General features: G+C 46.5%; 1 protein-coding gene across 4 annotated transcripts in view; it reads left to right on the forward strand.

Moving 5' to 3' along the window:
- Positions 1 to 25,632, forward strand: part of ASAP1 (ArfGAP with SH3 domain, ankyrin repeat and PH domain 1) — a 422,920-nt gene that overhangs the window by 46,973 nt on the left and 350,315 nt on the right. For 3 of the 4 annotated variants that reach the window (XM_060201453.1, XM_060201440.1, XM_060201460.1), the window contains one exon: positions 17,429 to 17,514. The exons of the other annotated variant lie outside the window; for it this stretch is intronic. In XM_060201453.1, the coding sequence (XP_060057436.1) occupies positions 17,456 to 17,514 (59 nt within the window). In that variant the 5' untranslated portion in view covers positions 17,429 to 17,455. Of the gene's footprint in view, positions 1 to 17,428; positions 17,515 to 25,632 lie in introns of those variants that run through there. 4 annotated transcript variants of the gene reach the window in all.

Below are 25,632 nucleotides of genomic sequence, written 5' to 3' on the forward strand. Positions count from 1 at the left end.
TTATGAGAAGCTCCAGCTGGCGGGAGCCGGGATGCTGTGGGCATGCACACTTGTGGCTGCCGGGTCCCTGACACTTGGCTCACACTTGTGTCGACTGCTTTAGAGAGTTCAGTCTTTCGCTTCTTTCTTTCAATTCTTAGTAATGGCACAGGCGGCGGGTGGTGGTGCACCTGGTTAAGCACACACATTACAGTGCACAAGAACCCAGGTTCAAGCCCCTAGCTCCCATCTGTGGGGAAGCGGGGAGCTTCACAAGTGGTAAAGCAGGGCTGCAGGTCTCTCCCTCTCTAGCCCCCCTCTCAATTTTTCTCTGTTTTATCATATAAAATAAAAATTTTAAAGAGATTTATTAATGGGGTTGGGGACTGGACTTGAACTTAGGACTTCCTGCTTGAAAGTCCACAGTTCTCCCACTGTGTCACCTCCTGGGCCACCATCTTTTTTTTTTTGGATGTATTTTTGGATAGCGTCAGAAATTGACAGAGAAGCGGGAGATATAAAGAGAGACACAGAGGGAGTCGGGCGGTAGCACAGCGGGTTAAGCTCACGTGGCACAAAGCACAAGGACCGGCATAAGGATCCCGGTTCGAGCCCTCAGCACCCCACCTGCAGGTGCATTACTTCACAAGTGGTGAAGCAGGTCTGCAGGTGTCTATCTTTCTCTCCCCCCTCTGTCTTCCCCTCCTCTCTCCTTTTCTCTCTGTCCTATCCAACAATGACAACATCAGTAACACCAACAATAGTAACTACAACAACAATGAAAAACAACCAGGGTGACAAAATAAGAAAGAGAGAGAGAGAGAGGGAGAGAGAGGGAGAGAAGGAGACACCTGTAGCACTGCTTCACTGCTCATGAAGCTTTCTCCCTATAGGTGGGGGGCAGGAGCTTGAACCTGGGTCCTTGCCCATAGTAACATGTAGGCTCAACTGGGCGCACCACTGGCCAGCCACCATCCTGTTGTCTCTATTACCCATCTCTTCAGCCCCGCTGGACTGTGAGGTCAGGCCACCTGACTTTACCCCTCGCCCTCTGTAGGCCTTAAGTCATGTGGCCGCAGTCATCATCAGTCTGTAATCCAGACAGACAGTGGTCCCAGGCTTTTGCCTATGGCTCTTCCTTTATGACCTTGGGAGCAACCCATGCCACCTTCGTGATAATTGTAACCAGTGAATGAAGCAGGAGGGTCGAGGCTTTGCAGCCCCACTGCTGGAGGGCAGAACACCTCAGCCTCTCGGCTTTTTTGCAGGGTCTGTCTCATCTGCCTCCTTCTCTGCCACATCCTGGGCATATAGAATCAGGAGGTGCCGTCAATTCCAAACCCGAGCCAGGGGGCTGGGGGGCAGAGGGCTTCAGAGGAACAGCCAGGTCCAGAGCTGCCTGACCAAAAGCTGTAGGGACACCCTCAGGCCCCACAGGTCAGCCAGGGAGGCTGGACTTGTTGCTTGCTGGTGGAAATGGACGCTGAGAGGAATAGTAGTTGGGAGAAAGTCCCGTGACCAGTTGAGCATCGCCTTGATGCGCACCACTCGGGAATCTCTACAGCAAATGAAAAGGTGGCTCAGTGGTAGAATGTTTGCCTTGTGTGCACCTCACAAGAGTGACAAGGACAGAACAAGAGTGACAGAACTCAGCTAACAATGGAGCAGTACCCTACCCCCCAGCCCCAACCTATCTTTATCTCACTCTGTCTCATTCTCTTATAAAAAGCTTTTTATTTTATTAGTGATTTAATAATGATTAAAAAGACTGTAAGACAACAGGGGTATAAGTCCACACAGTCCCCACCACCAGAGTGCCATGTCCTAACGCCTCCATTGGAAGCTTCCCTATTCTTCTTTTTTACTGTATTTATTATCTTTATCTGATAGAGACAGTAAGAAATTGAGAGGAAGGGGGGGAGACAGAGAGGAAGAGAGATGGACGCCTGCAGCCCTGCCTCACCACTGGCAAAGCTTTCCTCCTGAAGGTGGGGACTAGAGGCTCGAACCTGGGTCCTCGTGCATTGTAACACGTGCACTCAGCCAGGTGCATTACCAGGTGGTTTCGCTGCCCTATTGTTTATCCCTCTGAGAGTATGGACCAAAATTCTTCATGGGGTGCAGAATGGGGCCAGAGGTGGCTCAGTGCTAAAGCACACGTGTGATACTTTGAGCTTGATTTTCTGGCATTGCATTAAAAAAAAATCTCCACAGTTAAGAGGCGTGGACAGGGAATACGGGGGAGGAGGGGAGACACCACGCCACTCTCCACTATGTGGAGTTTCCCCTGGTGCCATGGTATTCCTTTGTGGTGCTGGGGCGAGTAAGGGGATGGGTCCATAATCTACCGTGTGAATTATCCCATGGCCTTTGACTTGGCTATTTGAAGCAATCAGGAAATAATAATACACAACAGGATGTATTCAGTCATAGTTTGTGCCATGCTTAGGGTTGTCAGTAAAACCCTCAACTTAGTTTTTTAAAAGAATATTTATTTATTTGATAGGATAGAGAGAAACTTCAAGGAACGGGCAGCAGGGAGAGAAACCTGCAGCCCAGCTTCACCGTTCAAGATGCTTCCCCCCTGCAGGTGGGGATGGGGGCTTGAACATGGGTCCTTCTGCATGGTAACGTGCACTTAATCAGGTGCGCCACTGTCCAGCCTCCAAACCCTCAACTTTAAAACAAAGTCATTTTGAGATTTTTTTTTTGTGTGTGTGTGTGTGTGAGGCTATTTTCATATTAGATTCTGAACAGAATATGCTAGGCGTGTACTCTACCATTCATCTAGACCCCCAGTCTAGCCATTTCAACTTTGAATCCTGAATTTGCCACCGTAACTAGCCCTGTGACCAAATGTTAGAGACTTCTGCGAGCTCCTCTTTCCTTAACTGTTAAATAGTCAGTGTTCCTTGCAGGACTGTGGTGAGGACTACATGAGTTCTTCCTTGTGTGTAGGATGGGCCTGTTACATAAAGAGGAACAGTTGCTGCTGTTACTATTATTTGGTGCCATGAGAGTTCAGCTACGGGGAGAATATGTTCCAAGAAAGTTGAGAGTGAGGGCAAATAGCAACATGGTTCTGCAAAGAGACTTTCATGCCAGAGGCTCCAAAGTCCCAGGTTCAATCCCCTGCACCACGATAAGCCAGAGGTGAGCAGTGCTCTGGTAGAAAAAAAGAAAGAAAGAGAGAAAGAAAGAAAGGATAAGAGAAGAGAAGGAAAGGAAAGGAAAGGAAAGAAGAAAGAAAGAGGGAGGAAGGAAGGAAGGAAAAAGAAAGTTGAAGGTTGAAGTCAGTTTCCCGGCAGAGGAGGCATTCCGAGCCAGACTAGGCAAGTTAGGCTTCTGGCAGATAAAAGGAACGTCAGCAGACCTTTTGTTCTAGGCTATTTTCTTTTAAGGTCTCTGATTTTCCAAGGAAGCTTCCATAGCCTGGAAAGAATTGCATCAGTAAATAGGAAAAGTGTTGACGATGATATTATGGGAAAGTAGAAATTGTCCAGCTGCGGATGACTCAAGAGCTCGTAACATCCTGATGAAGACACGCGAAGCCCAGCTTCCATGAAGTCACTGCTGTTGGCTACAACTCAACACCTTCTTGGGGACTGGCCATGAAGAAGGGTTTATGTACCAAATGGCCCCTCCCTCCCTCTCTCCCTCCCTTCCTCCCTCCCTCCCTCCCTCCCTCCCTCCCTTCCTTCCTTCCTTCCTTCTGATTATTTACTGACAACCCAAAGTGTTGGGAAAATGGAATTGTTTGTTATTCTTTTTCAGCACTCCTGTCATCAAAGGTCTGCGTCCCCACCCCCACCCCCAGAGATAACCACTATGATTCTCCCAGTCTTAGAAATAGGTTGACTTACTTTTTCCACTCGCATACTCCATTTTCAGCTTCTCATTAATGAGTGAAACCATCCTGCAGTTGTCCGTCATCTCCTTCCTTGCCTCACTGGGCATCACCTTCTCCAGTTCTTCTCTGTCCCTTTTCATTACTGCACAATAAATACTCTGTTGGGTATATGTCCTGTAACTTTTATATCCAGTCATCTGTCAAAGGGCATTTTGGTTTCCAAGTTTTTACTTCTGTGAGTAAAGCCGCGATCAGCATGGGTGCGGGTGTCCCTTCCAGTTAGTGTTATCACACCTTGTGGGTACGTGCCTAGCAGAGGGATTGCTGGGTCATGTGGCATCTCCACTTGTGTGTGTCTAAGGATTCTCCATGCTGTTCTCTGCGTACCAGATGATTTCCCTCTTATTCCTCCTGCCTGCCTAGCATTCAGGCAGAGTGATCCTGCCTGGCATATTGTAATTAACGGAAAAATTAAAAAAAAAAAAAAGATACATGAGGAATAGAAAAAGAAAGAAAAGAAAGAGTGTGGTGGTGGTGGGCTCGGGTTTGTGGGTCTCTGTGTCCCGTCACTGATGGTAGAGAATGGGTTTGCTCACTCGCGCTAGGTTGATGGAACACCTGCTTCAAGAAGCTGCGTCTGCGTCGGTGTCCTTGAGTTCAGCCTGCAAGGAACTGCAGACGGTGCATCTCGTCAACAAGGCCTTCTTGCTGTGAGGTGCAGGAGCTGATGGAAAGACGCCCAGATTCTACATATATTATTTCTTTAAAAAGTTTTATTATCTGTATTTACTGGCTAGAGATAGTCAGAAATTGTGAGGGAAAGTGGGAGAGAAAGACAGAGACGGAGACACCTGCAGTGCTGCTTCATCATTCACAAAGCTTCCCCCTGCAGGTGAGGACTGAGGGCTCGAACCCAGGTCCTTGCACATTGTCACATGTGCGCATGACCATGTCCACCACCACCCAGCCCCAAAACTTTTCTACAGGGATTAAAGCAATTTGCATTCCCACCAACAGTGTAGAAGCCCTTACTGCTTCTGTTCTTATTTTCCTCTTTGTTATTGGGGGAATAATGGTTTATAGTCAACAGTAAAATACAGTAGTCGCTACAAGTGTAACATCTCTCAGTTTTCCACATAACACTCTAACCCCCCCCCCCCACCACCACCTAGGTCCTCCTCTGCCATCATATTATTATATCCAGGACCTGACCCTCACCTCACCCCAGAGTCTTTTACTCTGGGGCAGTGCTCCCACTCCAGTTCAAGTTCTGCTTTGTGTTTTCCCTTCTGTTCTATGAATGAGATCATCCTATATTCATCCTTTTCTTTCGGACTCATCTTACTTCGCATGACTCCTTCAAGCTCCATTCAAGATGGGGTGAAGAAGGTGTGTTCACCGTGGTTAATAACTGAGTAGGATTCCATTGTATATACAGACCACAACTTACTCAGCCACTCTAGATTCTAAATTTTTTTATTTAATATTTATTTATTTATTCCCCTTTTGTTGCCCTTGTTGTTTTATTGTTGTAGTTATTATCGATGTCATTGTTGTTGGATAGGACAGAGAGAAATGGAGAGAGGAGGGGAAGACAGAGAAGAGGAGAGAAAGACAGCCACCTGCAGACCTGCTTCACCGCCTGTGAAGCGACTCCCCTGCAGGTGGGGAGCCGGGGGCTCAAACCTGGATCCTTTTGCCAGTCCTTGAGTTTGGCGCCACCTGTGCTTAACCTGCTGCGCTACCGCCCGACTCCCTAGATTCTAAATTTTAAGGGGTATAGTTCTCAGTTGTTTTCTCCACATCTCAGACGGTCCCTATGGGATGGCACCCCAGGTCCCTGAGCAGTAACCTATAGGACTCCAGACTCATCCTCCCCCCAACTTTGAACTTCTTGTAGGACAGCTGTGAGGATTACAGGAAGCCACAATGTCAAATCCTACCTCTGTCCATTACCATTAATTCATTAAATACTGGGACCAAGCATTTTGCTCATTAATTGTGTTGCCTTACTGCTTCTCACAACAGCACTAGGCACTTTTTTATTCTTTTTTTAAATTTCTTTATTGGAGAATTCATGTTTTACATTTGACAGTAAATACAATAGTTTGTTCATGCATAACATTTCCCAGTTTTCCGTATAACAATACAACCCCCACTAGGTCCTCTGTCATCCTTCTTGGACCTGTATTCTCCCCACCCAACCCCCCCAGAGTCTTTTACTTTGGTGCAATACACCAACTCCAGTTCAGGTTCTACTTGTGTTTTCTCTTCTGCTCTTGTTTATCAACTTCTGCCTGAGAGTGAGATCATCCCATATTTATCCTTCTGTTTCTGACTTATTTCACTTAACATGGTTTCTTCAAGCTCCAGCCAAGATCTGCTAAAAACGGTGAAGTCACCATTTTAAATAGCTGAGTAGTATTCCATTGTGTATCTAGACCACAACTTGCTCAGCCACTCATCTGCTGTTGGACACCTGGGTTGCTTCCACATTTTCACTATTACAAACTGTGAAGTTAAGAACATAGGCATAGACAAATCTTTTTGGATGGGTGTATTGGGTTCCTTAGGATATATCCTCAGGAGAGGAATTGCAGGATCATAGGGTAGGCCCATTTCTAGCCTTCTGAGAGTTCTCCAGACTGTTCTCCACAGAAGTTGGACCAATTGACATTCCCACCAGCAGTGCAGGAGGGTTCCTTTGACCCCACAACCTCTCCAGCATTTGCTGCTGTTACCTTTTCTGATGTAAGACATTCTCACAGGAGTTAAGTGGCATTTCAATGTTGTCTTTATTTGCATTGCTCTGACAATCAAAGACTTGGAGCATTTTTTATGTGTTTGTTGGCCTTTTGGATCTCTTCTTTGGTGAATATTATGTCCATGTCCTCTCCCCATTTTTGGGTGGGTTTATTTATTTTCTTGTTGTTAAGTTTGGCAAGCTTTTTATATATTTTGGCCATTAGCCTCTTGTCTGATGTATGGCATGTAAAGATCTTCTCCCATTCTGTGAGGGGTCTCTTGGTTTGGGTAGTGTTTTTTTTTTTTTTTTTTTTGCTTTACGGAAGCTTTTAAAGTGGATGTAGTCCCATAGGTTTATACTTGCCTGAGTCTTCTTTGTAATTGGATTCGTTTCTTTAAAATTTATGTGGAAAGAGTTCTGCCAATTTTTTCCTCTAAGTATCTGATAGTTTCTGGCCTAGCATCTAAGTCCTTGATCCACTTGGAATTGACTTTTGTATCTGGTGAAATATAGTGGTTCAATTTCATTCTTCTGCATGTTTCAACCCATTTTTTTCCAACACCATTTGTTGAAGAGACTCTGCTTTCCCCATTGAATAGTCTGGGCACCTTTGCCAAAGATTAGATGTCCATAGGTGTGTGGCCTCACTTCTGGGCTCTCAATTCTATTCCACTGGTCGGTGTGTCTATTCATGTTCCAGTGCCCAGCAGTTTTGATGACAATGGTCCTATAATACAATTTAAGAGTGTGATGCCTCCAGTTCTGTTCTTTCTTCTCAAGATTGTTTTGGCAATTCTAAGTCTTTTCTGGTTCCAGATAAACATTTGTAGCATTTGTTCTATTCTAAAAATGTGAGTAGGACCTAGATGGGGATAGCATTAAATTTGTATATTGTGGAGGTTGTGTGGTAGCGCAGCGGGGACCTGCGCAAGAATCTGGGTTTGAGCCCCCCACTCCCCACTACAGGGTGATTGCTTCACAAGCGGTAAAGCAGGTCTTCAGGTGTCTGTCTTTCTCTCCCCTTCTCTGTCTTCCTCCCCTCCATATCTCTCTGTCCTATCCAACAATGATGATATCAACAACAACAATAACTACAACAATAAAACAATAAGGGCAACAAAAATGGAAAATAAATAAATAAATATTTTTAAAAATTGTATATGGCTCTGGGTGTAGTATATTCATTTTGATGATGTTCATTCTGCCAACCCATGAACATGTATCTTTCTAGTATCTTTCTAGTTCTTTGTGTCTTTTTCTATTTCCTTGAGTAGTGACTCATAATTTTCAGTATACAAGTCTTTCGCTTCTTTGGTTAGGTTTATTCCTAGATATTTTATTGTTTTTGTTGCTATAGTAAAAGGAATTGTTCTGGATTTCATCTTCTTCTAACTTAATGTTTGCAGAGAGGAATGCCACTGACTTTTGAATGTTAATTTTGTAGCCTGCTACCTTATTGTATTGCCTGATGATTTCTAAAAAGCTTCTTGCTGGATTCTTTTGGTTTTTATATGTATACTATCATGTTGTTTGCAAATAGGGAGAGTTTGACTTCTTCTCTTCCAATCTGTATGCCTTGAATTCCTGGCTCCTGCCTGATTGCTATGGCAAGAACTTCCAACACTATGTTGAATAGTAATGGTGATAGTGAGTAGCCCTGTCCAATAGTTCTAGTTTATTTATCTCCTCATTTAGCTCCCTCATGTCTTTATTGATTTTTCTGCCTGGATAATCTCTCAAGTTGAGAGTGTGGGGTACTGAAGTTCCCTACTATGATTGTGTTGCTGTTAATATATTGTTATAGCTCTTTCAGTAGATGTTTGATGCATTTAGATGGCTTCTCATTGGGTGCATAGATGTTAATAATTGTGAAGTCCTCTTGATTGACTGATCCACTGAGCATTAAATAATGTCCATTCCTGTCTTTTTGATTTTTATTTATTTTAAAGTCTGTCTTATCAGATATGAGAATAGCTGTTCCTGACCTTTTTTGTGGGCCATTGGCTTGTATGATAGTTTTCCATCCTTTCACTTTGAGTCTGTGTTTGTCTTGTTGAATTAGGTGGGTTTCCTGTAGACAGCATATTATTGGGTTGTGTTTTCTGATCCATCTTCCTACTCTGTGCCTTCTAATACATGAATTCAGGCCATTGACATTTATTGATATCATAGACTGAAGATATTTTAAAGCCATTCTTGTAGATTTTTAGAGTGTTATGATATATGGCCTATTTATGGTGGTCTGACTGTTTATAAGAGACCTTTCAGAACTTCTTTCAGGGCAGTCTTGGTGATTGTTGATTCTTTCAACTGTTACTTGTCTGAGAACGTTTTTACGCCTCCATCTATTCTGAATGAGAGTCTAGCAGGATACAGTAGTCTTGGTTGCAAGCCTTTCTCATTGAGCACTTGATAGCTATCTTGCCAGTCTCTTCTGGCCTGTAGTGTTTGTGTGGAGAAGTCTGCTGCTAATCTTATGAGTTTTCCTCTGTAGGTGACTCTTGTTTTTCTCTTGCAGCCTTTAGGATCCTTTCTTTATCCTTATTCCTTTTCATTCTAAATATGATGTTTCTTGGTGTCTTTAAGTCCGGGTTAATTCTGTTTGGGAACCTCTGGACTTCTTGAACCTTTATGTCTTTGATGTTCTTTAGACTGGGAATAGTTCTCAACTATTATGTCCTGAAGAATTCTTTCTTCCTCTCCTTCTCTTTCTTCCTGCCAATAATGCATATTTTATTTCTTTTGAAGTCATCCCATAGGTCTCTGTTGTTCTTTTCAGTTACTTTTAATCTCTTTTAGAGATCTCTTACTTCTTCATTAGTTGTCTCTAATTTGTCCTCGGTCTTGCTAATTCTGTCTTCAGCTTCACTTATTCTATTCTCTCTCCCTTCGACTGTTTCCTGAGTTCATCTATTTTGTTACCCTATGCTGATACTGTTTTAGCTTGTTCAACCAGTTGTGTTCTTAACTCAGCTATTTCAGCTTTCAGCTCTCTAGTAACCTTGAGATAATTAGTGTTTTCTTCCAGTCTCATGTGTTGTTTCTGCATTTCTGATGACAATTCTTTCAAACTCTTTACTCACTCCTGTGACTATTTCTTTAACAAGCATTTGGATATTGATATCACTGTTTTGTGGTTCAACCTTTAGGGGGCTTTTAGCTGGACTCTTGTCCTGGTTTATTTCTCCAATATTTCTTCTTCTTGGTTTAACTATTCTATATAATATGTTATGAGTTCCTTCTGTCAGTACTTTTGAAATTACTAATCACTCTTGCCTGAATTGACTTGTGTCTAAGTCTGGTAATTAAAGGGTTCACAGTTGTTGAAATTAATATTTGTTTCACCATTATTTCAATCCCTGAGTTGGAGCACAGAGGCTATTAAAAGCCTCTTTTGTTCTTTTTCTTCCCTGTAGACTATGGGATTCTCAGGGCTTTTAAACTCTTAAGTACGCTTCTTAGCTTAACCCCTCACTCATGACCAGGAGATAAAGCAGTGCTGGGGAGAGATAGCACAGTGTTTATGCAAAGAGACTCTCACACCCAAGGATCCTAAGCTCCAGCCTCAATTTAGCTTCTCTCTGGGCAGCACTGCTGGGCCCTGTGACTTTCTTAACAAGTCCCATTTATAGCCGGTAGGTTCAGAGACAATTATTCACCATGTTCTCATCAGGAGAACAATGTGGAAAGGCTCCCAGTATACAGTTCCACTGCTAGGTCACCGAGGTGTAGCTCTTCTCCTGAGTTTCATTGTCAGTTCTCTGTTCCCAGATGTCAGCACCGTGCCTCCCCCTGCTGCTCTAGTCTCTGAGGGCAGTAGCAATGGAGACTCACAATTGCATTTGGTGAGTCTTAGGGGAGTCCTCTCCTCCCTTCAGCAGTCTCTTTTTTGGTAAAAGAGACTGGAGTTGGTGCCTCAACTGGTAATCTGCCGGACTGTTACCAGCCACTGAATCTCTCCTTAGGCTCCTTCCTGTCCATGAGCCACACGTATTTGCACTCACTGGTGGTTTGGTGGGCTCCTGAAATCGTTCTAGTCCTGCCTTGTGGAGGTCCCAGGTGGGTCTCTTTAGAAGTTCCTAATTGACCCAGGAGAGGAGAGGAGAGACACGCAGCTGTTACTGCTCTGTAGCCCTGCCTCCGAAAAAGTACACTAGCCACTTTTCGCGCAAGCGTCTCTGTTTTAAAGCTGAGATAGAAATGTATGAGTTATAAAATTACCCAGCCAAAAGCCACTGTCTGAGTTCTAGTCTTTCTGTAACTGTACAGACCCAGGTTTGAGGGCAAGATGACCAGAAGGCTCTGAACTCCAACTCCCATCAGGACCCAGAGAGGAAGAGGGTGAAAAAAAGGACACTGAAAAGCAGAAACAGGTGTAGATGTAACTTAGGAAAGAAGACAAGGCAGGACTGTGGAGGAAAAAAAAAAAGGCAAATATAGACAGTTGTAGAAATAGTCAGCCCTTATCTGAGAAGACTGCTGTCACTTCCAATGTCTTGAATGAGGATAAAGAACTTTGGTGATGGGAGTGGTGCAGAATTAGACACCTGTTACCGTATAGTTTTGTAAATCAATATTAAATAAATACCCAGGTTTGAGCCACTGACAACCAATGGGCACACTGAGCACTGGGGCATGTCCTGAACAGTGGAGCTGTGCTGTGGTATTTCTCCTTCTCTTTTTAAAAATTTTATTAAATTTTATTGGCTAGAACAGAGAGAAATTGAGGGGGGAGGGTGAGGGAGAGAGAGATCGAGAGAGACACCGGAAGACCTGCTTCACCCCTTGTGAAGCTTTCCCCCTGCGAGTGGGGACCGGGGCTTGAACCCATGTCCTGGTGCACTATAATGTGTGCTCTTAAGCGGGTGTGCCACCCCCTGCTCGTATTTCTCCTTCTCTCTCTCTCCCTCTCTGCCTCTCATGTTCTATCTAGAAAACAAACAAAACTAGAGTCCTCTGTGAGCGGTGGAATTGAACAGGTGTGAAATTCTTGTAGATGGACAGTAATGATGCTACTGATACTACTACTACTCCACTACTACTACTGCTACTACTACTCCCTTACTACTGCTGCTGCTACTACTACCACTACTGCTGCTACTACTACCACTACTATTACTACGCTACTACTACTCCCTACTACTACTGCTGCTACTACTACACTACTATTACTACTCCTGCTACTACTACCACTACTACTACTGCTGCTACTACTCCACTACTACTACTGCTGCTACTACTACCACTACTGCTGCTACTACTACACTACTATTACTACTCCGCTACTACTACTCCCCTACTACTACTGCTGCTACTACTACCACTACTATTACTACTCCGCTACTACTACTCCCCTACTACTACTGCTGCTACTACACTACTATTACTACTCCGCTACTACTACTCCCCTACTACTACTGCTGCTACTACTACACTACTATTACTACTCCGCTACTACTACTCCCCTACTACTACTGCTGCTACTACACTACTATTACTACTCCGCTACTACTACTCCCCTACTACTACTGCTGCTACTACTACACTACTATTACTACTCCTGCTACTACTACCACTACTACTACTGCTGCTACTACTCCACTACTACTACTGCTGCTACTCCCCTACTACTACTCCTGCTACTACTACTACTCCACTACTACTACCACTATTACTCCCCTACTACTACTCCTGCTACTACTACCACTACTACTACTGCTGCTACTACTCCACTACTACTACTGCTACTACTCCCCTACTACTACTCCTGCTACTACTACTGCTGCTACTACTCTACTACTACTACCACTATTACTCCCCTACTACTACTCTTGATACTACTACCATACTGCTGCTACTACTACTCCCCTACTACTACTGCTGCTACTACTATCACTATTGTTGCTATTACTACTACTACTCTGCAACTACTACTCCACTACTACTATTGCTGCTACTACTACTGCTGCTGCTACTACTACTACCACTACTGCTGTTACTACCACCACTACTGCTACTACTACTAGTCCCCTACTACTACTGCTGTTACTACTACCACTACTGTTGCTAGTACTACTACAAGTACTGCTGCTGACACTACTACTCCACTACTACTACTTCTGCTCCACTACTACTGCTGCTACTACGACTCCGCTATTACTACTCCACTACTACTCCTGCTACTACTACTACTACCACTACTGCTGTTGCTGCTTACTCTACTACTACTGCAATTACAACCCCTACTCCTGCTACTACTCCACTGCTACTACTACTCTGCTACTACTACTGCTACTACTACTACCAGTACTACTGCTGCTACTGCTGCTACTACTGCTACTACCGCTCCTACGCCAAACTGCTAGAGACAGGATCTGGCAAAGGCACTGCTTCTGCTGTTATTGTTAGATGGCCTCAGCGTCTAATAGCACTCCATACTTGTTGAATTTAAAAGCATAAACAACAGCTGGACATTAATTCCTTGATCAGGCATTGTTCCGGCTTCATCTACAAATAGCAAGAATAGTCCTTGGGATATGGTTGGTGTAGAACGAGCATTTGCTGAAGGGGTTGATATGAAGTGGATTTCTTCTCAGTCACTGGCTGTCCCATGGTTTTAACAATATCCTGTTCATTGAAGTGCATCACGTATTTCCCGCTTTCAAAAACCAGTTTCTGAGAGGGAAATGGCTTTAAAATCCTAATAGTATTTACCCCTAGGTGTTGGGATAAACTAAATGGTTTAGTTTTTCACATAGTACTATTTTTCTTGATAAGCTGGAATTACTCTGAGAAAAAACTCATCTCAAGGAGTAAGTGAACACAAGAACAAGCAGTGAGACACTGCCCTGTACACAGATGCTAAAACCCAGCTGAGGGGGGTTGAGAGGCAAACTGTGGACAGGGTGTGAGCTGACCTTGTGGTCCCACCTCACACTCACACAGCTCTCACACACCATCTCTGGAGAGTTCTCACCAGTGTTGCGATGTGGGCCACACAAGGACTCGTGGCCTAGTGATCAACAGACAGCTGGGAGCCCAAGAGGTTAATGCACGAGGATGAAGTCTGTGCATGAAGTAGTGCAAGGGTGGAACTCGGGAGGCCTGACTGTGTGCATCCAGTGGTCTTTCACTCTATCCTGCCGCCTCATACGAACACCCACAAAGAGGGAGGGGAGACAAGGGTGGAGGTGGCGTGGAGGTGGCATGGGGGAGCTGTGGTCGCTGTCTCTAATGGGCATCTGTGAGATCTTTCTGTGACAACTACCAGATGGTTCTGCTCACTTCTGGAATATAGAAGGCTAAATCAAATGGAAACAACAACAACAAAACAAACAAACAAATAATAAAAAAAAACAGACTAACCAAGCTCTCTCTTAGACTTTGTGAGAACCACACGAGTTATCAGGGAGGGGACGCAGGACGCGGTGGAGGGTGCAGTGATTGGCACACACCGCAAGTGGGTATGAAACGCCACATCTGAAATCCTAGTCATTTTACCAAACCCTGTTAGCACACTAATAAATTGAAATTTAAATGAAAGAAAAGGTAGCTCGGGAAAACAAATGGCAAAAATTGGTGAATCAAGTCACATACGAAGGCTTACTGAAAACAAAACAAGCAAACAAAAACCCTCCACTGGATGGAAGCCTGACCCAAACTTTTTTTTTTTTTTTTTGTGCCTCCAGGGTTATCACTGTGGCTCGCTGCTGATGCTGAATCCACTGCTTCTGGCGGCCATTTTTTCCATTTTACTGGACAGGACTGAGAAAAATTAAGAGAGGAGGGAGAGGTAGAGAGGGGGAGGGTAAGATAGACACCTGCAGACCTGCTTTGCCACTTGTAAAGTGTCCCCTCTGCAGCTGGAGGCTGTGGGCTCAAACCCAGATCCTTGGGTGGGTCCTTGCACTTAGTGCTTTGTGCGCTTAACCAGATGTGCCGTAGCCCAGGCCCTGGCATGAAAGTTTAACGCCAGGTGATCTGGATGGGAATCCCAGTTCTGTAACACACTCACTCCCGGAAACTCTAGTTCAGACCTTTCTTAAGCTGACAAAGGGTCTCTCGTACTGTTGTGAGGCTCTAGCTGGCACTAAGTTGATGTGTCTTCTTTTTTTTTTTTCAAGTTCAGTAATGGTCTACTTTCTTTTTCTTTTTTTTTTTTTAATTTTTTATTTAAGAAAGGATTAGTGAACAAAAGCATAAGGTAGGAGGGGTACAACTCCACACAATTCCCACCACCCAATCCCCATAACCCACCCTCTCCCATGATAGCCTTCCCATTCTCCATCCCTCTGGGAGCATGGACCCAGGGTCGTTGAGGGTTGCAGAAGGTAGAGGGTCTGGCTTCTGTAATTGCTTCCCCGCTGAACATGGGCGTTGACTGGTCGGTCCATACTCCCAGTTGATGTGTCTTCTGCATGAGGCAGCTTTGCTCATTCCCACCACACGTATTACATGACTTCCGTGCTTGTTTTTTTTTTTTTTTTTTTTTTTTTTTTTTTTTTTTAGCTCCCATTGATGCTCACTGGTGCCTCAAATGAGTATTTCCATGTGAATTAGCTCTTGCCAAAGAATAAGAACCTGAGAACTGCAGGCATGTATTTGGGCAAATATTTATTTCTCATGGTCATGGAGCTGTGGGCCAGTTGTAGTTTGATCCATTATAGTTTGGGCTGGTTTAGACAGGACTTTCCATTTGGATGCAGATCTGCTCCACCTGTTTTATGTCTTTTTAAAAAAGAATGTATTTATTTCATTATTGGAAAGAGAAATTCAGAGAGAAGGGAGAGAGACAGAGAGACACCGGCAGGGGGCTGGGCATAGTATGAAGTGTGAGGACTATCAGCTTTTCTCTGAGGACAGCTTTTGCTGCATCTTGTAGTGTCTGGTGGTTGGTCTCTTCATTTTCATTGTTTCTCAGATACACTTTATTTTCTCTCTGGATTTCTTAGTGATCCCGGTATTATTCAGAAGTGTACTTGTTCTGCGTCCATAGACACAGAAGTCTGGTGGTGGAAAAGGTGCAGAATTGTACCCCTGTTCTTTTGTAATTTTGTAAATCACTAATAAAGTAAAGATTTTAAAAAGTATCTCTTAGACTGGGGAGATAAGTGGGTAGTGGGCCTGCTTTGTTGTGCGCAGGACCCAGGCGTGAACACAGCCCCTGCCACGCTGGAGGGAGGCTTGGTGCTGTGGTGCTTTTACTTCTCTGCCTCTTTCCTTTTGTGTGTGTTTATTTATTTTTGTGTGTGTTTACTTATGAGAGTGGCAGCAGAAAGAGTGAGAGAGAACTAGGGTATCACTCTGGCACATTCCAAGTGAGGGAATCAAAGCCAGGACCTCATCCCTGATAGCCCTACGTTGCCTCACTGTGTTACTTCCTGAGCTACCATCTGGCTCTTTCTATCAGAAAAAGTCCACGTGGAGTGATGGAGGTCTTAGTGCTGATATAAACAGAACAGCAGGGAGTCGCAGCGGATTAAGCGCAGGTGGCGCAAAGCACAAGAACCAGCGTAAGGATCCTGGTTCGAGCCCCCGGCTCCCCACCTGCAGGGGAGTAAGGATCCTGGTTCGAGCCCCCGGCTCCCCACCTGCAGGGGAGTTGCTTCACAGACGGTGAAGCAGGTCTGCGGGTGTGTGTCTTTCTCTCCCCCTCTCTGTCTTCCCCTCCTCTCTCCATTTCTCTCTGTCTTGTCCAACAACAACGACATCAACAACAATAATAACTACAATAATAAAACAACAAAAGGGAATAAATAAATAAATAAATAAATAAATATTTTTTAAAAGCCAGCAGCTGCCCTGCAGTGTCTGCCCGCAGATGGAGGTGTTCACCTGAGCACGAGCGGGTCACTGGGGAAGGAAGGTTCAGGCAGAACCTTTGACCTATAACGGTTCCCGCTTCACCTCTTTTTATTTTTAACTTTTCTTTTTTTAATATTTATTTTATTTATTCCGTTTTGTTGCCCTTGTTGTTTTGTTGTTGTAGTTATTGTTATTGATGTTGTCATTGTTGGATAGGACAGAGAGAAATGGAGAGAGGAGGGGAAGACAGAGGGGGAGAGAAAGACAGACACCTGCAGACCTGCTTCACCACCTGAAGCGACTCCCCTGCAGGTGGGGAGCTGGGGGCTCGAACCGGGATCCTTACAACAGTCCATTAATGCTTTGTGCCACGTGTGTGCTTAACCCGCTGTGCTATACCGCCCGACTCCCCCCCCCCCCCCGCTTCACCTCTAACCCCTTCTAGGCCACAGATATTGAAACTGTTTCCTTAGGCAGCACCTTTTATCCCAGACTTCCTGTGTGCTGGGTGCGCTCAGCCGTTAATTAAACCCTGATATACAGGAATTAATTAAAGACTCAGGCTCAGAGGTGGGGAGGTCTCAGGTAGTATTTATATTCCTGGAGATCTGCTTCTCTCCTGCTCTGGTCCTATTTGAGCAGAGTACCGTGTGCATTCCTGTGGGCAGATAGCTCCAAATGTCTTGTCTGTCTATCTGTCTGTCTGTTGCACCTATCAGCACACTTTCATTTTTGGGTTTAGGAGCCCCGGGTCTAGAGAACTTAATGACTTGCAAATTGCTCTCTAACGTCGAGCCAGAAATAGAATCCACGGAGGATTCCTGAACGGAAGCTTGCATGGATCTACCAGTGGAGCTAGCCAGGTGGGGAGCCAAAGCAGTGCTTCCCTGCCTGTTTGCTTCCTGTTTCTGTGCCACCACTCTGTTCCCACAGCGAGCCTAACCAGGGGGCCCGCTCCCGGGTGCAGTCACGTGCTGGTGTGAAATATTGCCTCCCACCTAGTCCTGCTGAGTGACTTCTGTCACTTTTCCCCCCCTGCTCCCATCTAGGTAATTTTCTGATGTGACAGCTGAGACATGAGATCTTCAGCTTCCAGGCTCTCCAGTTTTTCCTCCAGAGATTCACTATGGAATCGGTGAGTGGTCATACCCCATTCAGTACCGAGAATTCAGACTGGGTGTCATGAGAGCATTTTTCTGGTGGGGGTGGGGGGTGATGTCCGTAATGTAGGCATTTCATTCGACTCCTGCACCGGACTTCTGAGAGACGCCCACTGGTGTGCATGGTGGTTAAAGAACATGTGACTGATCTTTGGAGAGCTGGAGATTTTTTTTCTTGACTGTGTTCTTTGCCCCTTGGCTTTTTAATGTAGCAGTTAATTCTTAGAGGGTTTCTAGCTGGTATCTGTCTTTGATTCAGAAAGAAAGGTGGTGGTAGGGGCCAGGTACCAGGCTGAAGTCAAGAATAGCAACAGCAATCTCACTGCCAACAGTCACAGGTGCTATTTTAGCCTGAACCCACTGTGCAGAAGACTCTTTAAATTTGTTACTGTATTAAATCCAGTCCATAGTCCTCCCAGATGGAAATCACACCACTCTCATCCTATGGTCTTATCAGTCATTACTAATTCAAATCAGTAAATACATAGGAATTGCTACCCTCATCTTACACATAAAGAATTGCTCAGCAAGACTTGGAGTTGCTCTTTCCTCATCCCCTCCCTCTTCCCTCTATGCCATGAAGTCTCTTTATTAGGCAGAACTCCCCGCAATTTGGATCTGGGAGGACCTGGGACTACTGAGTCCTGGCATAGTGCTATGTGATGGGACCTAAGGAAGTGGGTAGGAGTTTGTGATAAGAAGATTGATTAAAAAAAAAAAACAGGGAGCTGGGCGGTAGCGCAGCGGGTTAAGCGCAGGTGGCGCAAAGCGCAAGGACCGGCATAAGGATCCCGGTTCGAACCCCGGCTCCCCACCTGCAGGGGAGTCGCTTCACAGGCGGTGAAGCAGGGGTCTGCAGGTGTCTGTCTTTCTCTCCTCCTCTCTGTCTTCCCCTCCTCTCTCCATTTCTCTCTGTCCTAGCCAACAACGATGACATCAACTACAACAACAATAAAAAGACAACAAGGGCAACAAAAGGGAAGATAAATAAATAAAAATTACCAAAAAAAAAAATTAAAAAAAAACAAACAGGCTAGAGATATTGCCAGTGCCCCTGTCCAGTGGACAATCTAGACCTTCTACCTTCCAGACCCCCAAAATAAACTGTGATCCATACTCCCAGAGAGATTACAAAAATAGGGAAGCCCCCATTGGGCCAGGAGGTAGTGCAGCAGGTTAAGCGCTCATAGTGCGAAACACAAGGACCGGCATAAGATCCCGGTTTAAGACCCCGGTTTCCCACCTGCAAAGGGGTAGCTTCACGAGTGGTGAAGCAGGTCTGCAGTTGTCTGTCTTTCTCTCTCTCTGCCTCCCCCTTCCCTTTTAATTTCACTCTGTCCTATTGAATAAACTTGAGGGGGGAAAAAAAAAGAGAAAAAATGGTCCGTGGAAGCAGTGGATTCACAGTGCAGGCACCGAGCCCCAGTGACAACCTTGGTGGTAATAAAAGCAAAACAAACAAACAAAAAGCAAGAACATCCTGGAACAGGTAGGTGATAGAGCGTGACTGAAACAAGCCGTCTGCCAGATGCCCAAGCTGCCATTTGTAACCATCACACAAAGTCCCACACCTTCCTATCTTCCTCCCTCCCTCCCTTTCTTTCTTCCTGTTTGCTTGTATATTTGGTCATGTAACCTATATCGAGCAGTTGCATATTACTCTCATGACAGAGGCAGAGGGTGCCTTCAACGTAAGTAAGAAAAAGTAAGAATAAATTCCGTACCATTGTACAACCACCTAATTAGTCTCGGTGCAAGGCTTGCACCCAGGAGGGGTGCTAGAGCCCAAGCATGCAGGTCCACACGGACTGAAATATACATCAGCAGATATCCATCGCCATCAGTTCTTCTGATAGAGGAAAGAGTCGAGACATCAGAGAGTAAGCTGATCCCCTGTGCTCCCTGCTAACCGGCTCTTGAGAAGGGTTGGCTTTCCTCCTCTAGATTGTTGTGATGACATTTGTTGTCCTACACTTGATGGTCTCATGGTGTCACAGGGAACAGATGAGTGTTGGGGCCTGGAGCATGTAGACCAAAGGGGACCCCAGAGAAGCCGACACTTCCTACGCCTATAGCATAGAGCATAGCAGCCTCCTGCTGCATCTGTTTGATGTTTTTGCCACCAGGGTTATTTTTGCTGGGATGTGGTGTGTGCATGACTCCACCACTCCTAGCAGCTGTTTTCTTTGATAAAAAGAGAGACAGACAAAAAGAGACATGAGAGAGTTGGGGAGATAGCATAATGATTATGCAAAAGAGCTTCATGCCTGAAGTTCCAAGGTCCCAGATTTAATTCCCCAATCATCATAAGTCAGAATTAAGCAGTGTTCTGGAAAAGAAAGAGGAAGAAGGGGGGGGGGGGAGAAAGGAGGAAAGGAAGAAAGAAGGAAGGAAGGGAAAGAAAGAGGAAGGGAAAGAAAGAAATATATGGGAGTCGGGCAGTGGCGCAGCAGGTTAAGCGCACATGGTGCAAAGCGCAAGGACCGGCATAAGGATCCCGGTTCGAGCCCCCGGCTCCCCACCTGCAGGGGAGTCGCTTCACAGGCGGTGAAGCAGGTCTGCAGGTGTCTGTCTTTCTCTCCCCCTCTCTGTCTTCCCCTCCTCTCTCCATTTCTCTCTGTCCTGTCCAACAATGAACGACATCAACAACAACAATAATAAACACAACAAGGCTACAACAAGGGCAACAAAAGGAGGAAAAAAATGGCCTCCAGGAGCAGTGGATTCATAGTGCAGGCACTGAGCCCCAGTAATAACCTTGGAGGCAAAAGAAAAAGAAAGAAAGAAAGAAAGAAAGAAAGAAAGAAAGAAAGAAAGAAAGAAAGAAAGAAAAGAAAGAAAGATGATCAATGTGTCATGAGCAGTATTGCCTACAAAGCTTCTTCCTTTCAGGTGGGGACCAGGAGCTTGAACCTGGACCCTCACACATCACCATTACATGTGCTCTTAGCAGGTGAACTGCCATCTGCCTCACCCTCACCTTCTGTTTGACTCATGATGACCATCGATGCATGAAGTGAGTCACACCACACTACAGTGTGTCCGACTTCCCTGAGCAAGCACATGATCAGGAGAATAAGGAGCCCGACATCTTTACTGTTCCCCAACCCTAGAACCACAGGACAGTGGGAGACAACTGCTACAAGTAGGGCTGGATTCTGAGCCAGCAGTAGAAGTCAGGTTAGCTTTACTTTAATGCTGTCCCTCCATCCAAAGAAACCAACCAGCTTTGATTTTAGACCCTTCCAAACCAAGCCCAGGAGAGCCCTCTGTGACGCCCCTGCCTGCTTGTGCCTTTCCAAAGGTCAGGACAGGCCTCCCGTCATTCTCGAGTAGCCAGCCAGCCGTCAGCCCAAATTGAATTCCCCTGAGCCTAGCTGATGCCGCTTTCTGGCTGCAGGGCAGGGGTCAGGAATGAATGTCACACATGGATGGGAAATGTGTCCCCTGAGCTAAGCACGAAAGTGTTGACCTCTCAACTCTGCGCTGCATTTCTGACATTGCTGGAAGCCTTGGAGAGCCTTCTGGTTTCAGGATGTGAAAGAAATGAAAATGCTTATTCAAGTACCATGCTGCAAACCTTTTCGCTATAATGGAGGCTGCTTACAGTTTAACTGATGATTTCATGGTGTTGGCCAATCTTTAGGGAGATCTCTCTCAATCTCTCTCTCTCTGTGTCTCTCTGTCTCTCTCTCTCTCTCTCTCTCTTGCTTTCCCTCTCTGCCTTCAGGGTTATTGCCGGGGCATGGTGCTAGCATTATGAATCCATTGCTCCCAGCGGCCATATTTTCCTTTTTTCCCCTTCTATTTTATTTAATTTCAGGACAGGCAGAAATTGAGAGGGGGAGGGAGAGGCGAAGAGGGAGAGAGAAAGATAAACGCCTGCAGACCTGCGTCACCGCTCATGCAGTGCCCGCCCTGCAGGTGGGGAGCAGGGGTTTGAACCCAGGTCCTAGCACTTAGTACTGTGTGTGCTTAACCAGAGAGATACCCAAAGGAGGGGAATGTCTTCCAAGACGGAGAATAGGAAAAGTGTGATCCTGGTCTTTCTGTGTGTGCACATGCACACACACGCACACACATGCACACAAACACACATGCACACACACACACACACGTGCACACACACTGACACACATGCACACATGTATACACACACATACACAAATGCACACACGTACACACACATCTACACAGACACACGCGCGCACACACGTACACACACCGTACCCCCCCTCACATTTTTACTGTCTTCCTTCAGATCGTACTAAGCGGTGACTGTGTCTGCCTCAGCCTCTGCTGGATGCTGCGGAAACACAACTCCTCCTGAGCATATCCTTTGTTCATTTTAAGTTCACTCATCCTACAAACGTGAATCAAGCATCTGTTCTGTCCCAGTCTTTCAGCAGTGATAGAAGGTGTACGTCCTGGGGCCAGGAGATAGTTCTCTTGGCAGAGCGCACACATGTTCGTGCCCGAGGGCCTACTTTGAGCCGCCACGGGAGGGGTGCTGCCTGTCTTTCCCTGGGGCCGCAGGGCAGCACTCGGGCTCCTGAGCAGACGCTTGACTCAGAGTAGCTTCCCTCTGTCTGCTGCTCAGCAAGTGCTAGGCAGCTACTTTGCACTCGTCCTCTGAGCAGTGAAGTTCAGTCCAGGACTGTGCCTTAGAATCTTTTGGGGGGGAGTTGGGCGGTAGCGCAGCGGGTTAAGCGCAGGTGGCGCAAACTGCAAGGACCGGCGCTAAGGATCCCGGTTCGAGCCCCCGGCTCCCCACCTGCAGGGGAGTCGCTTCACAGGCGGTGAAGCAGGTCTGCAGGTGTCTGTCTTTCTCTCCCCCTCTCTGTCTCCTCCTCCTCTCTCCATTTCCAACAACAAGAACATCAATAACACAATCGTAATAACTACAAAAAAAAAAAAAAAAAAAAACAAGGACCACAAAAGGGAAAATAAATAAATATAAACAATTTTTTAAAAAGAATCTTTTTTTGGTCCCCACCTGCAGGGGGAAAGCTTCACGAGTGGTGGAGGAGGGCTGCAGGGGTCTCTCTCCCTCTCTACCACCACCTTCCCTCTCAATTTTTGGCTGTCTCCAATAGATAAATAAAAATAATAAAAAATTTTAAAAGAAAGAATCTTTTGGGGGAGAAAAAATGACTCCTGGAGGTTTGGAAATGTTGATTTAATAAATGTGTGTAGGACCCCAGGCAACCACAATCTTTTTTCCCTTTCCTTGTAATATTTATTTAGTGACATTCACATATTTAAAGTCACTTAAAATAATACGCACATCAGGGAACATAAATTTTTTTCTTATTTATTATTGAATAGAGACAGAAATTGAGAGGGGTGGGGGAGATAGAGAGGGAAGGAGACAAAGAGACACCTGTAGCCCTGCTTCACCACTCATGAAGCTTTCCCGCTGCAGGTGGGGACCATGGGCTAGAACCCAGGTCCTTGTACACGGTAGTGTGTGCTTAACCGGCTGCGCCACCGCCTACCTCTTTTTCTTACTTTTATACCTCTGACTTCTCACATTTCAAATAAATCATGTATTTACAACATGCCTGAAGAATATCTTACTTTATAAATTTATTAAAAGAGAAATCTCTTAAAGTTTATTTATTTATTTTCTGGGATAGAGAGAAATTTAGAGGTGAGAAGGAGATAGAGAGAAAGAGAGACACCTGGAGCCCTGCTTCAGGTTCCTCCGTGGCAGGTGAGGACTGAGCCTTGAACTTGGGGCCTTGTGCATGGTAATGAATCTGATGAAGCGAGTGGCCATCCATTTGCCAGATTTTTTTTTTAACAGTTGAATTTCATTAAAGATTTCTTTATTTGTGTGAGAGAGAACCAAAGTGTCACTCTGGCACATGCCGTGCTGGCAGCACAATTCAAAGCTTCGTGCTTGACAATCCAGTGCTTGTCCACTGTGCTGTCTCACACACCACGGGGTGATTCATCTTACTTTGGCAGCCGCTTTATAACAGCAGATGGGCTCAGGCTCCAGGAGTGCCACACCGTCAGTCAGACACGTGGACGACTATATACACACCGGCAATCTCAACAAGAGGCTCAGAAGCGATTTTCATGGAACAGTTACATCTCGCAAGGAGTTTTCTGGGGGCCTATGGAGGTGCAGCTGGTAGGGTCTGTGGAGATGCACCTGGTAGGGTCTGTGGAGATGCACCTGGTAGGGCCTGTGGAGATGCACCTGGTAGGGTCTGTGGGGATGCACCTGGTAGGGTCTGTGGAGATGCACCTGGTAGGGTCTGTGGAGATGCACCTGGTAGGGTCTGTGGAGATGCACCTGGTAGGGCCTGTGGAGATGCACCTGGTAGGGTCTGTGGGGATGCACCTGGTAGGGTCTGTGGAGATGCACCTGGTAGGGTCTGTGGAGATGCACCTGGTAGGGTCTGTGGAGATGCACCTGGTAGGGTCTGTGGAGATGCACCTGGTAGGGTCTGTGGAGATGCACCTGGTAGGGTCTGTGGGGATGCACCTGGTAGGGTCTGTGGAGATGCACCTGGTAGGATCTGTGGGGATGCACCTGGTAGGGTCTGTGGAGGTGCACCTGGTAGGGTCTGTGGGGATGCACCTGGTAGGGTCTGTGGGGATGCACCTGGTAGGGTCTGTGGAGGTGCACCTGGTAGGGTCTGTGGAGATGCACCTGGTAGGGTCTGTGGAGATGCACCTGGTAGGATCTGTGGGGATGCACCTGGTAGGGTCTGTGGAGGTGCACTTGGTAGGGCCTGTGGAGATGCACCTGGTAGGGCCTGTGGAGATGTACCTGGTAGGGCCTGTGGAGGTACACCTGGTAGGGTCTGTGGAGATGTACCTGGTAGGGCCTGTGGAGGTGCACCTGGTAGGGCCTGTGGAGATGCACCTGGTAGGGCCTGTGGAGGTGCACCTGGTAGGGCCTGTGGAGATGTACCTGGTAGGGCCTGTGGAGATACACCTGGTAGGGTCTATGGAGGTGCAGCTGGTAGGGTCTGTAGAGGTGCACCTGGTAGGGTCTGTGGAGATGCACCTGGTAGGGCCTGTGGAGATGCACCTGGTAGGGCCTGTGGAGATGCACCTGGTAGGGCCTGTGGAGATGCACCTGGTAGGGCCTGTGGAGATGCACCTGGTAGGATCTGTGGGGATGCACCTGGTAGGGTCTGTGGAGATGCACCTGGTAGGATCTGTGGGGATGCACCTGGTAGGGTCTGTGGAGATGCACCTGGTAGGGTCTGTGGAGATGCACCTGGTAGGGTCTGTTGAGATGCACCTGGTAGGGTCTGTGGAGATGCACCTGGTAGGATCTGTGGAGATGCACCTGGTAGGGTCTGTGGAGATGCACCTGGTAGGATCTGTGGGGATGCACCTGGTAGGGTCTGTGGAGGTACACCTGGTATGGCCTGTGTAGGTGCACCTGGTAGGGTCTGTGGAGATGCACCTGGTAGGGTCTGTGGAGATGCACCTGGTAGGGTCTGTGGAGGTGCACCTGGTTTGGTCTATGGAGGTGCATCTGGTAAGGCCTGTGGAGGTGCACCTGGTAGGGTCTGTGGAGGTGCACCTGGTAGGGCCTGTGGAGATGCACCTGGTAGGGCCTGTGGAGATGCACCTGGTAGGGTCTGTGGAGATGCACCTGGTAGGACGTGTAGTGATGCACCTGCTAGGGTCTATGGAGGTGCACCTGGTATTATCTATGGAGTTGCATCTGGTAGGGCCTGTGGAAATTCACCTGGTAGGGCCAGTGGAGATGCACCTGGTAGGGCCTGTGGAGGTACACCTGGTAGGGTCTGTGGAGGTGCACTTGGTAGGGCCTGTGGAGATGCACCTGGTAGGGCCTGTGGAGATGTACCTGGTAGGGCCTGTGGAGGTACACCTGGTAGGGTCTGTGGAGATGTACTTGGTAGGGCCTGTGGAGGTGCACCTGGTAGGGCCTGTGGAGATGCACCTGGTAGGGCCTGTGGAGGTGCACCTGGTAGGGCCTGTGGAGATGTACCTGGTAGGGCCTGTGGAGATGCACCTGGTAGGGTCTATGGAGGTGCAGCTGGTAGGGTCTGTAGAGGTGCACCTGGTAGGGTCTGTGGAGATGCACCTGGTAGGGC

Source organism: Erinaceus europaeus, chromosome 1 (assembly GCF_950295315.1).
Source record: "Erinaceus europaeus chromosome 1, mEriEur2.1, whole genome shotgun sequence".
Classification (NCBI taxonomy): Eukaryota; Metazoa; Chordata; class Mammalia; order Eulipotyphla; family Erinaceidae; genus Erinaceus; species Erinaceus europaeus.